At 36.5% G+C, this 19,360-nt stretch overlaps 1 protein-coding gene across 4 annotated transcripts in view; it reads left to right on the forward strand.

Annotated features, from left to right (window-relative positions):
* The window catches only part of LOC100377226 (inositol polyphosphate-5-phosphatase A-like), a 105,125-nt gene that overhangs the window by 41,387 nt on the left and 44,378 nt on the right, over positions 1 to 19,360 (forward strand). For all 4 annotated transcript variants that reach the window (XM_085504169.1, XM_085504171.1, XM_085504168.1 and 1 more), the window contains exons 3-4: positions 2,237 to 2,337; positions 3,144 to 3,231. In XM_085504169.1, coding sequence (XP_085360295.1) covers positions 2,237 to 2,337; positions 3,144 to 3,231 — 189 coding nt within the window. The remainder of the gene's footprint in view (positions 1 to 2,236; positions 2,338 to 3,143; positions 3,232 to 19,360) is intronic.

Genomic DNA, 19,360 nt, shown 5'->3' on the forward strand with positions numbered 1-19,360 from the left:
TTCATTTTAGCAGATTTGGTGTTGCAGCCATATTGATGGGGCTTCATTTTAGCAGATTTGGTGTTTCAGCCATATTGATGGGGCTTCATTTTAGCAGATTTGGTGTTTCAGCCATATTCATGGGGCTTCATTTTAGCAGATTTGGTGTTGCTGCCATGTTCATGTGGCTTCATTTTAGCAGATTTGGTATTGCAGCCATATTCATGGGGCTTTATTTTGGCAGATTTGGTGTTTCAGCCATGTTCATGGGGCTTCATTTTAGCAGATTTGGTATTGCAGCCACATTCATGGGGCTTCATTTTAGCAGATTTGGTATTGCAGCCATATTCATGGGGCTTCATTTTAGCAGATTTGGTATTGCAGCCATATTGATGGGGCTTCATTTTAGCAGATTTGGTATTGCAGCCATATTCATGGGGCTTCATTTTAGCAGATTTGGTATTGCAGCCATATTCATGGGGCTTCATTTTAGCAGATTTGGTGTTTCAGCCATGTTCATGGGGCTTCATTTTAGCAGATTTGGTGTTTCAGCCATATTCATGGGGCTTCATTAGTCCCTGTTCTGACGAAGTTCGAAAACGGGGATTTATAACTCGGTCTCCGTCCGTCCGTGCAGAATCCCTTGGACCGATTCCGTTCTTTCTTTGCATGTGCCTAGTACTTTATATTCATGGGGCTTCATTTTAGCGGATTTGGTTATTTGCACCATACTAACTAGGATTATTTTAACGGGTTTGGTGTTGCAACCATATTCACTGGTTCACTGATTTTCACTTATTCTGGGATATTAAAAAATCTTCATCTCACCCACAAAATGGCTGATTGGAACAGAAACAACAACGATCAAAAGAGATATTTTTGGTAGGACTTTTGGTAGACTGCTTTCTCAATCCTAAAACTTGTTTGTATTAAAAATTAATTGTGACAATGAATATTCATATTTCAACAAAATATGATAAAGGAAATAATACTATATAACAAAGGGCAAGGTCACCAGAGTTCAACTATGTTTTTGAAATGCAATAACAATATGTTAATAATAAAATTAGATAAATATATTAATACTAATAATAAAATGATCGTAATACTCATGTACAAACACAATAGACATTAATTATAATGCAATTTTGGAAAATTATTGAAATTCCCCATGATGCTTACATAAAAAAATAACAATTATAATAGTACTTGTAATAGAAAAATAAAAAAATAATTTTTAATAAATGTATAATACCCTTAGTGATATATACATGTATATCTAGGCTTAGCTATACTGCATGACTGGGCATATAAATAATCACCATGATGTACCTTGTAATGTGTTCCTATTTGATATGCATATAGCTTACTTGTCAAAATGTATATGTACACGACTCCCAGGAGGTCTCACTCCTGTTTAATGCTATTAGTCTATTTACACACTTCACATTTCAGTCAAAGTAACTACTGGGTCTATTAAATGGCAGGTAGAGGACCCTGTTAGTTTATGTACACAAGGCTTGAACTTCATGGAAGCTTCAAAGCTTTGATGCTTAATGAGTTTCAATTGGTGTCCCTTAGTATTCCCCATGTTGTCGAGCAGCTTATCATATGAGTGATTGTCCGTCGACGTTGTAGTCTGTCGTGCATGTCAATGTTTTCATTTTTTGACTTCTTCTTGAAAACTACAAGCCTGAATGCTTTGATACTTGGTGTATATGTACCTTGGGTAGACCTCTCTCAGATTTGTTCATTTCATGATGATATCTACAATTCTCTAGTTTTGGTGAATATTTTTCTCATTTTTGGTAAAAAGTGATATTTTCGACTTCTTGTTAAAAACCGCAAGTCCAATTGCTTTGATACTATACATATTGTTCATTTTCTAATGATATCTTCTGTTCTTTAATTGCAATGTGCATTGCTAACAGCGGAGCTATCTCAGTCTGGCTGCTTTTCTCCTTAAAAAAACTGAATTATAACCTCTCAGTTCAGTAGTATTTTACAAGTTTTTGCATTTTCCATGATTACTGTAACAGTAAAACTTAATTTTCTTTGTATTCATTTATTAACTTTTTTGTGATTAGATAACACAGGTAAAAACTGCAGAAAATATGTCATTGTCATCATTCATGATGCTGGATTCTCACATACCCTGTGATAAAATAAGTGCCAGAGTGAAAATACTTCATTCTGTGAGATGATGCTTGTATGTGAGTAACATTTCATAAAAATATTGTATATTTTTTGTTTCCAGACCATAAAGAAAATGGAGCCTCAGTTTATAGCTTTACACTGTCAGGAAGTTGGTGGCAAGAACTACCATGATAGTATGCAACATATCAGCACGTTCACCAGGTACGGTAATTACTAAGTTATCACTTACACTCGAGACTACCAGTGATCAGCAGGATTTGAACTTCATAAAGGCATCTTCAGCATCATCTTCAATTTGTCTTGATGTGCTTCGAGGAGTACAGATTTTCTCTGTACTCTTTCTAAGTTGTGCGGCACTTATCAATTTTTTTCTCAAAAAAGGTTGCCCGCCCAAATCTGATATTTACATGTACAACTGTACCTCTGGCATACAGTGTAGTAGTGATCTTGATTTTATGTTTGGAGTATGAAGTCATTGTAATAAATTATTATTTGTCAAAGTTAACTTACATCACCTTTAAACAAAATGAAACTAACAGACGATTTTTATTCAATTTGTTCAAAATTATTTAACTACATCATACTGTCTGGCGTATGTTGGGTTTGGAGCACCACAGAGCGCGCAACTCCCCTGACCTTGTCAGGCTACCAATGGAAGAGTATTTTTTTTATTTGAAACATGAGGGTCTTCTGGGGTAAATGTTTTATAAATTTAAAAAAAAAAATATTCATGAAGTTCACTGTATTTCAAAACCAAGATATCCTTTCTTAGATTATAAAAATTGCAAGCAACCATCAGTACACAGGGCTGATATGCTAACCACTGCACCAAATAGTCGTCTTTATTTGCAATGAAGCAAAATTGGATTCATGGGAAGACTCACAACATGATTGCCACTACGTGTGTAATTACACACATTGCCAAATCTTGATTGGCTCCTTCTTCGATTAATATCTTAGAAGTTCAATGAAAACCTAATGATTAAACTTAAGATTTCTTCTTCCAGATTACTCCTAGAAAGTGAAGAAATGAAGTCATACAACAGAGCTAGGATATATCTGGATGATGACTATAAAACAGAAGAAAAGTTCACCGTAAGTTCTATTAAAATGATGGTGTTGTGGACCCAAGGCCATTTCTGATAATTCCCCTCTATGCTGGTCATTGCACCATAGAAATTTACCCTTAACCGTGTTGTGGACCTAGGGCTGTGTGTGATAGTTTCTGCATCTGGTGATTACATCACAGAGGTTAACCCTTGACGTATTTTAGTTAACATTTTTGTAACAAATTGCCAGACATGGGCTGTTCAAATTCTGGTTTTTGTGCTCAGCACCTACCATTAATATTTATTAAAATTAAGAGAACCGGTTTGTTGTGTTGATAGTAAAAATATCTGATAATACAATAAGTGTAAACATGGGTTTGTTGACACATCACGAGAAATAGGCCATCATACTTGTTTTCGTTCTGCACACATGCACAGTTACTGGTTGGCAAGAGCCAGTTATTCGCACTCGCAGATATATAATGCCGTTGTTCACTGCTGTTGTTATTATATGTCATAATGTGTTCCTGTTAATAACACAACTTATAGACAATGTTATCACCGCAGATCGCGAGCTAGTGTTGATCAGTGAGCAACATTTGTTATCGCACTTTCGCATGCTGCTTGGCAAAAATGTAAACATGTGACGTCACAGTGCCAATACTTTTTACAATTGTCACAGAAATTTCAATGAAACCAGAATGTACCAACTCAAAACATCATGGCATAATAAGAATGATCATTCATTGGTCTACAACTGTAAACCGGATTCCAAACATATTTAGATTTGCTTTATTGCCTCTTTAATGGTTTGATTTACAATGAGAATACCTGACACTCACTTCAACAGAATTGCAAATGCATAAATAGTTATCTTTTCCAAATACACACTATTTGTATTGTGATGACATCTTGTTTTAAAAGTACATGTAGTTCCTAAATTTACAAGTTTTATGCAAAGGGTTGCATCATTTCTTTTATCCTTGTTGAAAAAACTTATGCGTATACATGGATGTGTTCTGTTTACATGTGTGGTGTTTGTGGACATCCTTGGCATCTGTGAGGCATGTTTGTGTACCTACGTCAGAGAGCTGAAACTGATATGTACTGTAATGTTTACGTTTTGTATATATCTGATTCATGGCATGGCATTTATCCAATCATATAGATGTTATCAATTGAAATTTCAAAATATTTTAATCCAATCGAAATCCCCTGCAACACAGCAGGGTCATCGTTGTCTCCATTATTTTGTTATAGCAAGAGTTATTGTGTTTTCTGCATCTGCCTTGGGCATCCTCCATAAATGCAGTATTCCTCATCTCCCTGAATTGAGTTATTTTATTTTCTAAGTATTTGCTTGAGGTGATGTTCATGTAGCAACGTTAATAATAATAAAGTATTTGATTTAGGAGTGTAAGTCATAATGTCAAGCTATATTCTGTTCTTGTATACTGGTGTTATTAATTCTCTGTAAGAGAGCATGACATGTTATTGACCAACTTGTATTTATGGTTAAATTGTTATATTAGTCTCTTGAGATGTACTGGGAAAATATATATTTTCCATTTCAATTTAAACTTTTCATGATATGGAATATTTGATGTCAAATGATTTATATAGTACATATACTTTGTTCATGTTTTGTTTTCTGTCAATTTGTTGTTGATTAGTTGGTAGCTGTCAATTTGTTGTTGATTAGTTGGTAGCTGTCAATTTCTTGTTGATTAGTTGGTAGCTGTCAATTTGTTGTTGATTAGTTGTTAGCTGTAATTTTGTTGTTGATTAGTTGGTAGCTGTCAATTTGTTGTTGATTAGTTGTTAGCTATTTTGTTGTTGATTAGTTGTTAGCTGTCAATTTGTTGTTGATTAGTTGGTAGCTGTCAATTTGTTGTTGATTAGTTAGCTGTCAATTTGTTGTTGATTAGTTGTTAGCTGTCAATTTGTTGTTGATTAGTTGTTAGCTATTTTGTTGTTGATTAGTTGTTAGCTGTCAATTTGTTGTTGATTAGTTGGTAGCTGTCAATTTGTTGTTGATTAGTTGTTAGCTGTCAATTTGTTGTTGATTAGTTGGTAGCTGTCAACTTGTTGTTGATTAGTTGTTAGCTATTTTGTTGTTGATTAGTTGTTAGCTATTTTGTTGTTGATTAGTTGTTAGCTATTTTCTTGTTGATTAGTTGTTAGCTGTCAATTTGTTGTTGATTAGTTGGTAGCTGTCAATTTGTTGTTGATTAGTTGGTAGCTGTTTTGGTAATTGGTTTCATCAACCATGTGTGGCGCATGCGTCAGTCAATTTCATTCATACTTGATAGGGTAATCATACTCATGTCTTACTCATGCACAGAATTCATTTCAACATGGTGATTTTGTTTCATATGTGCCATATTGTTATAATTATGTTCGGGCATAATTTATCCTGTGAAAACTAGTTAATTATCAACAATCTAGTGATCTCCTTTCCACACAATGTATTGCCTTCTCTATTAAAAGCACAACTTTAATAATTGTTAGTCCCTGTTCGGAAGCCGTTTGCCAGGGCATTGTTTCTCAATATGGACTAGTACATGTACTTGTTTGAGGATCAGATACAAGATGACTGAATGTCAGTCATTTTAATGTTAAAACATCATAACCAGGCATCAGCTTCAAGATCCATATCTCTGACATGTTTATGTCCCAACTATATTACTATAAACAAAACTATGAATCTTAACAGGGGTTTTTCTTGAAAAAAAATGCAAGAGGGAGCACTGCAATTCAGCAGCGCCATCAAGTGGGGACATAGGGTTCTCCCTACCAGGGTGTGGAGTTTTTCAAGTTAAAATGGAGCATTCTGTGGCTTCCTTGGGGCCATGCATGCCTTGTTGTTCTTGCAATTGTCTCTAAAACATTATTTCGTGACATTTGGTCATCACCATATGGTTATATTTAGATACAAAAAAGTTCAAAATCACAACTATTGTCGCTTTTATTATGACTATGTTGAAAGTGTTATTAGTTCAGACAAATGTGTCCATATAAAAAAAACATAACCAAAAATAAATAAATAGAAGAACAGAACACACTTAGTTCACTGTGGTACTAAAAAATCACACAAAGTGTCAGTAACAATGATACATTAATCACTTATGTATTACTAGTAATGGATTGTGCCTCTTTAGAATTAGTGTTTTTATTATGAAGCTGAAAGCTGTGAACCAAAACCAATCAGCATAGTCCTCAGGCAGCTACTTCATCTCATTCTCCTCTATGTGTGGTGCTCCTTAACTCATTGCTTTCTCTGTGTTAAGCCCCTTTAACCACTCATCCATTCCCAGCCACTCAAGTTAAATTTATTGTATGTTGCTAAAAGATTTTAGATCTATCGGTAAATCTATTCTCAGTTATTCTTATAATTTGTCACCAATTATTTACCGTAAAAGTTTCAGTTTTAGAGTAAAAGTCAGTGCTTATCATTTGTTGTTACCGTAAAAGCAAAATTCCCATCGAACACAATCACTTTGCAGTGTTTCATGGCCAGGAAAAAAGAAAGGAAACATATTAGAAATACGACTTCTTAGAAATTTATAAAGACAATGAATTGAGAAAATCTGCTGAATAATAAGGTGATAACATTTATAAAATAGGCGAAATTTTATTACAGTAATTATGTTATGGTTCGTCTATGATAATAATTGTGAGGTCTGTATACATGTATTTGTGTAAATATTCACTTATAACTTGTTACAAATCTCACTTTGATGTCCAAATAAGGCAAGTGAATGGATGAAATTTTGGTCTAAAATGCAAAAAAGTTGTTATTTGTATTACCGATTCAATTATTCTATTAACCCGATAGATGACTAGCTTAAGTGTTTAAGGCTCAGCATATGAAATAGCGCCCTCTTTGGCCAACATTTTTTATTATTAAACGTAGTATATAATAACCATGTGACTTGTTCTTGAAATGAAATATTTAGGTTATAAGTCCAGATTTAATGTTTATAATATCTCATATTCAAATGAACAGGAAATTCTGGTCACTGAAAACTTTTATAACCACTTATAGATTTTCAGATGTTCATAGTAGACATCTTTATTGAACAGCTCTTTTCAAACTTTCAACCACACCATCACCAGGGTGTACCACCATCATGGTGTAAAACCACTAGGATACATTATCACCATGGTGATTTCAAGCCTCAGTTTGTTGAATTTCATCCACATTTGTTGGTAATAATCAATCAAAATATACTGTCAATATATCCTAATTTTGCTTTATTTTGACAGTAGAAATGCATGCAAAACTGGTTCCTTCAGTTATTGTTGTGATCCAGCACTGGAAATGTACAAGTGTGTCATATTGTATACACACATCATGATTGGAGAAGTAGTCACAACCTGGTATGGCTCTATTGGAAAACTGATATAAGAAGATAGTTGATAGTCTGGTCTGAAATGTAATAGATATTGGCCTCATTTATTCACCATTCTGCAAAATGTTTTACATTCTGTTCCTGCATAAGCAAATATAAAATTCCATATATATGTAACCGGCCTTTAACACCGGGCCCAGGTACGCTATGCCAAATGATGGTCACCACACTTATTATCATTCACAACTTATTTAATAATTATTCAGTCTTAGGATTACTAACACACAAAAGTCAGTCACGTTCATGTCGAGTGCAGTCACCTAAGGAGAATGTACCGACTAATTGTAACAAAACAAGGTCCACCTTGTCGGTAACCAGCAAGTTAGATTAGAGTGGTCAATTCCAATCAATCCAATTTTTCACCGAATACTTCAGGTACACTCTCACCTGTGTAATGTATACACGATAGTAGAACAACCAATAATGGCAATAGACTATTATACAACAATATGCAAAACAGTGGCACCTGACTTGCGGTAATATGCACACAGGTACAACCCGGTAGGAATAGATTAAGTGCTGATCACACTACTGGTAGTTAGGCAGGACATGTTCGCAGATACATTTAACAATAATATAAAATACAATTAACAAATCACTACAGTTCACTATAATCTCTTCATATATAGGAAATAATTGCGACAGCAAGGTAGTTATCCAGCTTGACAACACGGTTGTTTGTAGCCAACGCCAAGATCCTGGTTGTTCCGAGTTTACCAATTTCTCCTACGTGGCACGTCCCATTACGACGCAAAAATATAGCCCGACAACTCTGCAACTGAATTTAAATTACAGTCTTAGTGCAAGCTTTAAGGACATTTCCCACGTGTCAAATTTGGAATGACACATGGTGGAAATAGCGACATAAATATACGGTTCAATAAATATAAATTATATACATTTCACTACAAAACCGAGTATTAAACAATATCATTAAATGTTGTCAGATAAGACATAAAAAAAGAACGAGTTTACAAAGTATGGCATAGAAATACGGTACGCATATTTGCCAGCTCTGACGTGGCGGCAGCCAGGTGTTCAAATTGAACGTGATAAATACAAAAATAAATGTACGAATTACAAATATATACAACCTTCAGTAAAAGTAATGGTTTACTAAATACCTGAATACTGCTGGCAAGACAATTCCGTTGCTCACAAAAAGCGACAGGCAACCACTCCACATGGTGACCAACCAACTAGTGAAAAGGGATTCAGAGAGCGCAATGCACCATGGGGCGAAGCAACCCAAAGTTTGCATATAGACATCTGTACTCGATTTGAAATCTGGTTACATATATTTGTAGAAAAATCGCCTTATTGGTGAAAACTGTTAATTCATGCATACATGTATGAAGGGTGTTCAATAATTAATGCCCCTGACCCATTTCCCATAGCAGGAGATTAATGAAACTTGGCACAGTTATTAGTCTTTCTCTACATAAGAACCACTCAGAGTTGTGCATTTCTCCCATGGTTTGATGCAGCTCTGGACACCATTTTTGTAGAACACCCCAGGCTGGTCCTCCAACCACGTCATAACTTCAGAAATCAAGGCTGCATCATCTGGGAAACGCTTTCCTTTCAAAAACAACTTCATGGCTGGGAAGAGATGAAAGCCAGAAGGTGCAAGGTCAGGAGAGTAAGGGGAATGGAGGAGGATTTCATAGCCACACGCCTGTGCTTCTGATCTGACAACATGCGAGTTGTGGACCGGAGCATTGTCCTGCAAGAGGAGGATACCTTTGGTGATCTTGCCCCGCCTCTTGATTTTGATAGTTTCTCTTAGGTAATTTCATCAAAAGTGAAGCGTAATAGGCTCCTGTAATTGTGGTACCCTTTGCCAGGAAATCTGTCATCACTACTACGTCCTGGTTCCAGAAGATTGTGAGCATGACCTTGTCAGCGGAGGGCTGCACCCTTGCCTTCTTTAGAGATGGTGAGTCCAAGTGCTTCCACTGCATTGACTGGGCTTTGGTCTCTGTGGATCATCTTCTTGGCGCATCTCCAAATTCATCCTCGAGCCCTCGACGCGTTCTTGCTTCTGGAAAGGTGTGAGAAACATGGGAATCCATCTTGCAGACACTTTATGCATATGCAAATGGTCATGAATGATAGTTTCCACATACCCTGTACTAATCTTGACCTCTTGGGCTATTTGGTGAACAGTAATGCGTCGATCTTCCAAAATGGCTGCCTCAACTTGACGGACAGATGCCTCACCAAGAGGGACGACCACGGCTGGGAGCTATTTCCATAGACTTCCGGCCATGTTTGAATTTAAGATGCCAGCGTTTTACAAGATCATATGATGGGGCATCATCACCATAAGTTTCTTTCATTTCATCAAAAGTCAAATACAAAAAACGGATCACTGCGCGACACTCAACTGGCTCCATTTCACAGCTGACTCAGTTCAAACACCTGTAGATCAAAAACCACAATTAGTTCAGAGCTGTTTTTGCAATATAACCCATAGAGATGTAAGTCATTACACATGCAAAATTTCATCTAGATCTGACAACTGGAACTGGGTCAGGGGCATTACTTATTGAACGCCCCTCGTATGTAAGAGATGTAACATTCTAGAACTTTCAGCAATGACAGTACAAACACTAATTATGCTTGATTGCCATTTCTTGTCAAACTGATTAAATTGAGTTTGTTTTTATTCAATTTTGAGTTTGTTTTGAGAATACACAAATTGCTAGTGATTGGCTACGTACTTTGATTGAGCGCCCTCTAGTGGTAAATATCAATTTCTTGTATAGTTTATGTCACTAGAGGGCAGTCATCACCACATGATTGTAAAGACATTTACAGCAGCAGTAGCAGCTCGTAACCCAACAAGAAATTCATATATAGATTTTTGAGATCAGTACAGCTAGAATGTGTTATAGTTGTCAGTGCTACCACATGTGTACGAGGAGTGAAAATGTTATAGCTTGATATAATATTATAACCATGTTTAATACACTGTGTGTACATTATGAATGCTTCTTGCTACAAAATAGAATTTATAGATTTGATATTCTATAGAAGAAAAAAAAAATGATATCATTACCCTGAGACAATTTTAAGTATAACATGCATTTACCATTGTCATATTTATGAAGGAATTTAAGAAAATGGTCTCTAGATGGCGCTGTCACATAGCCTTAGAGGAATTCCATTCTACTGTCAGTCCTGAAACTTCCGCACATTATTACTTCTGTAGACATACTGTTAATTTCACCAACTATTTGTTCATTCTGGTCGAATCAATATTAATTACATGTAATTTATTGCTTGGATTAACTTATGGAAACTTTATATTCCTATGTATGAGGCAACATGTACATTGAATGCAAGCTGATTAATCATTACAGGGGCGTTTTCAAAAAGTAGGCTGTTATAATTTAGAGTACTTGAATTTTGTGAGTTCAAAGACTACGGTCACACCTGAAAATACAGGTTCATATAACCATGGTTCCAATGCTCATTTGCAGATATGCGTTTGATTTCTTTGACAGTAACATTTTAAAGAGATGTTTAGCATTTATAATAGACCCTAAACAATGGGGTTCCTTTCCACACTAGCTGTTGTAAACATATTCTGGTCAAGTCATATTTTTCGGTAACTTTTAAGATCTCGCTACTTGTCACCAAATTTGTTCACGGACTATAAATATGGCAGCATTGACTGTACATATGTCACAATTGTGAATATAAATTGTGTTTGCATGGTGATTTTGTCAAGAGAATGTCAAATAGACAAACTAGAAATACATGATGATGAAATAATTCCAGAAACGGAAGTAAAATTAATATTTTGCCATTTTTTATTGAAATTCAGACCTAAAAAAATGCTTTGGATACCTCACTGTTTTTAATATTATTGAATATTATTGAAAGTTTGAAAACATTGAAAAATCAGATGTTGTTTTTTAATTTGATCGGGTTGTCCTCAATATCATAAAATATTCTTTAAATATTAAGACTACATGTATGATTCCTGACTCTGTAAGTGGTACATTTTGTACATGAAGCGAGATTGTACATATTGGGAATCATGAAGTACTCCAGATATTGTTATCAATATACAGTATTGACCTTAGCGTAGTAGCGGGTACAGTTAATGACCAATATATTTATCATGTTTTGCCGCACAGGTGTTTGAGGTCGGATCACTTAGTGTTAGCTTTGAGGGGTGAATTTATCACTACTTGGCTGATAAAAGTAATAATTTAAGCGGCAAGCAATCAAAGTGACTTGTGGGGTATCTGGAGTGTAAATGTGCAGATTTTGCGATTGATTTCAAAGCTAAATATAAAATGTTCCATCACTCATGAGATTGTACACGTCGTCAGTTTCTTTTCCATTCGAGTCAAAATAATTTAAATTTTCTGCAGTTGAAAAAACCAAAATGCATTTGCCATAGCTTTTATACTTTTTGTCACAAAATTAGGGATTTTATGGCAATTCCATTTTCACAATTTATTAAATAAATGAATATAAATATAATAACATTTTTGTACTTTGTACAAACTTTTAAAAACTTTTAGAATTATTTTGTTGACAAATAAATTTTTTGTTTTGTTTTGAATTGAATTATAAATGCAGGATGCTAGTTACATTGTAAATACATGTATCATATGAATGTGTGTACTCTTCCCACTATCTCTCTCTCTCTGGTTACTTTCTGATTACCATCGTGTGTAAAAAGTTTAATCCTATCTTTAACAGTTATTAATTCAGATTAGAGTGGTGGAGACATCATGAAATGCTGGTTTGTCTTATCATAAAACATGCTGAACTTGCTGAAGCATTGCCATGTCTAACCTAAAGTGGTACTACTATGGTTAAAACAGTTTATAATTATGAACAAAAACATGTTTGGTTAAAGTGGGAGGGTCGTCACCTGCGCATGCGCAGGAATTAAGTCCCAAGCGACGATAACAAAACACACTAAAAACGCAAAGGCTCATGGGTAGACGCTTGTTTGTAAACAATGACACGCTATGGCCATCTGACGCATGCGCAGGTGACGACTCCCCCGCTTTAATTACTATCAAAAAAATATAATGTGATTATATCACTGACTTATACTTCTCTTGACGAATCAACCAGCTGAATGTAACAAGTGATATATTTAAACGATAATGAATCCCCTTTGGGCTTTTGTTGATATGAAATTACCTGCAAACTTAGATTTACATTATTGTGTGATAATATAAAGCTATATGACTTCATAGAAACCTCTAACTCTGAGAGTAATGATTTATAATCGTTATTTAAAATAGTAACCGTTTTTAGAACTATTACAAATGTAAGTGTACAATCTCAATAATTGCATTTATTATACTGTAAAATACTTTATTTTTGCTTGGAATTAATTTTCACTATTTTCACTGACGGAATGATTCAATGAAAATAAAATCCAGCGAATATACCGTTTTTATTATATTTTACATTCAACTCATCAAAAATAAGTGAGAATAAAATTATTACATGTATTATTGTACTTTGGTCAATATTTTCCTCTTTGGGTCATTAAAACTGAATATTGACCTCTACTTTAGTTACTTTTTGTTTATTTTTGTATAGTGGGTCATTAAAATATGACTTATTTTGACCACTGACTTATGCCTTTCATTTATTATAAAAACTGATGCATGGAAAATGTAAATTATTCGTAACAGACTTCGCTAATAAACAATGAACTTTTATAACTTGACAGGGTCTCTCTAGATTGCTTGATAATAAATAGTAAACCATATAAACTTGACAGTCTCTCTAGATTACTTGATAATAAATAATAAACCATATAAACTTGACAGTGTCTCTAGATTTGTTGATAATAAATAATAAACCATATAAACTTGACAGTGTCTCTAGATTATTCAAGTCAGCTTGGCCCTGCTTATACATTTCTGCAGTATCTAAGTCACTCAAAATACTATTGTATAGTTTCTAAAGTCAGGCACTAACTAACATCTGTTGTGACAAATGGACAGAGTTGTCAGGGTGGGGCACACTAAAACGATGAAATAATGTTTATAAATCTGTCCCAAGTAAGTACATGTGTCCACTAGTTGTATATGCTAAATACTTAACATTCATCAGTTGCATAGGAAGTGAATTGATATGGTGTTCACCTTTGACCTACCCCTACGTATTCATATACAATAGCTATGAATGCTACATAAGATGTCTTATAATACTTTAAAGTCAAGAGCAAATCAAACACACCTGTACAGCCACTAACTTTTCTTGCAATTTATTAACTATGATCTGACCCTCTCAAAAATGGTATACCAGTTTAAGTGGAGTGTATACACAGTCTTTTGTAGTGCTCACTGGTGTATTGTGCTGCAATGGTCTTTCATTCCAAGTGAGTTTTTGCCATGTGTATGGTAGAATTGTGTTGATTACAAATCAAAATAAGTTTGGGTCATGGCTATCTGATGTGTATGATAGAATGGTTTTGATTGGAAATCCAAGCTCACTCTACATTGGAAACAATCAGTATATTTCAAGTTCAACATATACATGTCAATATAACAACCTTAACTGCCTGAATATTTGACACACTTGGAGCCTTTCTACTTTTGAAATATGATAAACAGAAATACAGTTAACTGTGGCACGTACTTTCACATTCATGTGAATACTATTATAAAAGTGAGATATGTAGTGCGCCCTCAATGTAATTCAGACTCAAATACACAATGTAGGGCTTCCCTGTGGTACAACATAATGTAGGGCTTCCCTGTGGTACAACACAATGTAGGGCTTCCCTGTGGTACAACATAATGTAGGGCTTCCCTGTGGTACAACATAATGTAGGGCTTCCCTGTGGTACAACATAATGTAGGGCTTCCCTGTGGTACAACACAATGTAGGGCTTCCCTGTGGTACAACACAATGTAGGGCTTCCCTGTGGTACAACATAATGTAGGGCTTCCCTGTGGTACAACACAATGTAGGGCTTCCCTGTGGTACAACACAATGTAGGGCTTCCCTGTGGTACAACATAATGTATGGCTTCCCTGTGGTACAACACAATGTAGGGCTTCCCTGTGGTACAACATAATGTAGGGCTTCCCTGTGGTACAACACAATGTAGGGCTTCCCTGTGGTACAACATAATGTATGGCTTCCCTGTGGTACAACATAATGTAGGGCTTCCCTGTGGTACAACATAATGCATGGCTTCCCTGTGGTACAACATAATGTATGGCTTCCCTGTGGTACAACACAATGTAGGGCTTCCCTGTGGTACAACATAATGTAGGGCTTCCCTGTGGTACAACACAATGTAGGGCTTCCCTGTGGTACAACATAATGTATGGCTTCCCTGTGGTACAACATAATGTAGGGCTTCCCTGTGGTACAACATAATGCATGGCTTCCCTGTGGTACAACACAATGTAGGGCTTCCCTGTGGTACAACATAATGTAGGGCTTCCCTGTGGTACAACACAATGTAGGGCTTCCCTGTGGTACAACATAATGTAGGGCTTCCCTGTGGTACAACATAATGTAGGGCTTCCCTGTGGTACAACACAATGTAGGGCTTCCCTGTGGTACAACATAATGTAGGGCTTCCCTGTGGTACAACACAATGTAGGGCTTCCCTGTGGTACAACACAATGTAGGGCTTCCCTGTGGTACAACATAATGCATGGCTTCCCTGTGGTACAACACAATGTAGGGCTTCCCTGTGGTACAACATAATGTAGGGCTTCCCTGTGGTACAACACAATGTAGGGCTTCCCTGTGGTACAACATAATGTAGGGCTTCCCTGTGGTACAACACAATGTAGGGCTTCCCTGTGGTACAACATAATGTAGGGCTTCCCTGTGGTACAACACAATGTAGGGCTTCCCTGTGGTACAACATAATGTAGGGCTTCCCTGTGGTACAACACAATGTAGGGCTTCCCTGTGGTACAACATAATGTATGGCTTCCCTGTGGTACAACATAATGTAGGGCTTCCCTGTGGTACAACACAATGTAGGGCTTCCCTGTGGTACAACATAATGCATGGCTTCCCTGTGGTACAACACAATGTAGGGCTTCCCTGTGGTACAACATAATGTAGGGCTTCCCTGTGGTACAACACAATGTAGGGCTTCCCTGTGGTACAACATAATGTATGGCTTCCCTGTGGTACAACACAATGTAGGGCTTCCCTGTGGTACAACATAATGTAGGGCTTCCCTGTGGTACAACATAATGTAGGGCTTCCCTGTGGTCCAACACAATTTAGGGCTTCCCTGTGGTCCAACACAATGTAGGGCTTCCCTGTGGTACAGCATAATGTAGGGCTTCCCTGTGGTACAACACAATGTAGGGCTTCCCTGTGGTACAACATAATGTAGGGCTTCCCTGTGGTACAACATAATGTAGGGCTTCCCTGTGGTACAACACAATGTAGGGCTTCCCTGTGGTACAACACAATGTAGGGCTTCCCTGTGGTACAACATAATGCATGGCTTCCCTGTGGTACAACATAATGTAGGGCTTCCCTGTGGTACAGCATAATGTAGGGCTTCCCTGTGGTACAACATAATGTAGGGCTTCCCTGTGGTACAACATAATGTATGGCTTCCCTGTGGTACAACATAATGTAGGGCTTCCCTGTGGTACAACATAATGTAGGGCTTCCCTGTGGTACAACATAATGTATGGCTTCCCTGTGGTACAACACAATGTAGGGCTTCCCTGTGGTACAACACAATGTAGGGCTTCCCTGTGGTACAACACAATGTAGGGCTTCCCTGTGGTACAACACAATGTAGGGCTTCCCTGTGGTACAACATAATGTAGGGCTTCCCTGTGGTACAACACAATGTAGGGCTTCCCTGTGGTACAACATAATGTAGGGCTTCCCTGTGGTACAACATAATGCATGGCTTCCCTGTGGTACAACACAATGTAGGGCTTCCCTGTGGTACAACACAATGTAGGGCTTCCCTGTGGTACAACACAATGTAGGGCTTCCCTGTGGTACAACACAATGTAGGGCTTCCCTGTGGTACAACACAATGTAGGGCTTCCCTGTGGTACAACACAATGTAGGGCTTCCCTGTGGTACAACACAATGTAGGGCTTCCCTGTGGTACAGCATAATGTAGGGCTTCCCTGTGGTACAACACAATGTAGGGCTTCCCTGTGGTACAACATAATGTAGGGCTTCCCTGTGGTACAGCATAATGTAGGGCTTCCCTGTGGTACAACATAATGTAGGGCTTCTCTGTGGTACAGCATAATGTAGGGCTTCCCTGTGGTACAACATAATGTAGGGCTTCTCTGTGGTACAGCATAATGTAGGGCTTCCCTGTGGTACAACATAATGTAGGGCTTCCCTGTGGTACAACATAATGTAGGGCTTCCCTGTGGTACAACACAATGTAGGGCTTCCCTGTGGTACAGCATAATGTAGGGCTTCCCTGTGGTACAACATAATGTAGGGCTTCTCTGTGGTACAGCATAATGTAGGGCTTCCCTGTGGTACAACATAATGTAGGGCTTCCCTGTGGTACAACATAATGTATGGCTTCCCTGTGGTACAACATAATGTAGGGCTTCCCTGTGGTACAACATAATGTAGGGCTTCCCTGTGGTACAACATAATGTAGGGCTTCCCTGTGGTACAACACAATGTAGGGCTTCCCTGTGGTACAACATAATTTTCTGTTTGTCACACAGTTTTACCCAAACATTTTTATTTTCAGTCAACATACGAATCTGAGATTTTTAGCAGTAAATTTATAGTGGCTGAAGTATGGTGGCATTCATACCTTGGTTGTTGTGGTCAACTGAAAAGTACATTCACCTTTAATACTTGGACTGTTGTCACATTTAATGATTATCTGCCAACATGTTTTATAGTGTTTCCATGTTTTATATTGACTATTTCATTTTTTTTAGTACAATGAATTTTGTTAACTTTTTGTTTCAGTTAACATGGAAAGTATAAGTCTGAATGCTATGACACAGGTTATACTGTTAGACAACACAGGAATCTGTGCATTTCATCAAACCGTGTTAGAAAAATTATAGCAGAAAAATATTTATGGTGATGGACAATTGATATATTATCACCAATATAAATGTGTACATGTAGCAAAAGCAAATATGAAAATTAAACTTTAGAAAAATAGTATTCTTGAAAATGAAAAATTTTGACAAATGTTCAGGTGGGTGGATGATGCAAGACTTTGGGTTAGTTGTAAGGGTGTGTATTACAGATGTGTTTAATTAGTATCATGATTATAACACCTCAACCAGAATGTATGCTACATTCTCAACACACCTGGTAAAGCCTACCTAACTCATTCAACATACTGACGGGATCAGCATGTTAAGCCCTGGAATGTCAGCCACACAACGATAGCAACAAACTTTATTTTGGCTTCAGACTCTGTAAAGAATCTCCTAACACGCTAAAACATTAATACAGCAATCCTGGTGAAGCAGGACTATTTGCTGACAGAAATTAAAAATGGTGATTATTACGATGAGGTCAGTAACCACTGAACAGATGGTTGCAGCAAATGTGACTGCATTAAAACTTACAACATTAGCCGGACACTCACTGCCAGTCTCTTATTACTATATCGGCCAGCTGAGTTGTCCTGATTAGAGGGTTTGTCATTTCGATGAGTCTTGTGAATTGATGGTCTCGAGGTCACTCGCCATATGTGCAGATTGCCAGTGATAATAGTTGACTTATTTCAGTTTGAATATCAGACAAGATTTAAAAGTTAGTAGACATTAATTTGTTTATTTATTGCAACATATGGTATCACTATTTTGTTTGTATTTTTATTTTCTTAATTATGGTTAAGATAAAACCCATTCTTATTCTACTGGCTTCATCCATGGCTTGATCAAAACTGACCTCAGTTTTTGATTCATTAAGGATTGCAATTATTTCTTCCAACACCTACATGTACATTTCATCTAGTCTCTTTACATTATGCTTATGCATTTATGATTCAGATACCAAACGTTGCCTTAGAATTGCGCTGACAATTTTTTTGTTTTTTTTCTATTATTATTTTTCACTTGGACGAAGTAAAATAAAGGAGGCATATTCCATCAAAGAAATTCTGATGTTTAATAATTACATTAGATAGATGCAAATAATAAATGAATTGAAGCCATAATTACTGACTGCGAAAACAATAAAATTTAGCTGTCAATCCCTACTGGGCTCAGTATCAATGTAGTGCATGATAGAAGTAGATTCCTGTCACTGAACGTAAAATATGGCACAGGTACGAATCGTGTAAAATGCTTTTGGCGAGAATATTGAGCTGTAAATAATAATAATAATACCAGTAACGCAAACAAATGGGGTTCATGTCATAATGTTGTCTCATCATACACAGAGCTTTATTTATTTTAATATGTTGCAAATGACCTTAAGTTTTTAGTATATTGTGTGTATTGGGAAATCTATCAATTTTTTTTTTATTTGCTGGCGAAAAAAAACGCATTAGAGATGGTTAGAGACAAGCATCAGTAAAGGAAGTCAACGTAAACATGAAATTCATGACTGTCCTATCATTTGTTGTATCTTTCAATTATCTTTGAATTGGCTGATAGCAACAAAAATAATCTGTTGTTTTAATGATGAAAATACAATAATCTTTATCACCATGGTAACACAGTGACGGCAAATACTTTTTCGCACGTTGTGATTATGAAAATCAATATATAAATCAGCAATAGTCATTTGGTTTTGAGATGAACACACAGTGTA

Source organism: Saccoglossus kowalevskii, chromosome 10 (genome assembly GCF_978046115.1).
Source record: "Saccoglossus kowalevskii chromosome 10, keSacKowa6.1, whole genome shotgun sequence".
Lineage (NCBI taxonomy): Eukaryota > Metazoa > Hemichordata > Enteropneusta > Harrimaniidae > Saccoglossus > Saccoglossus kowalevskii.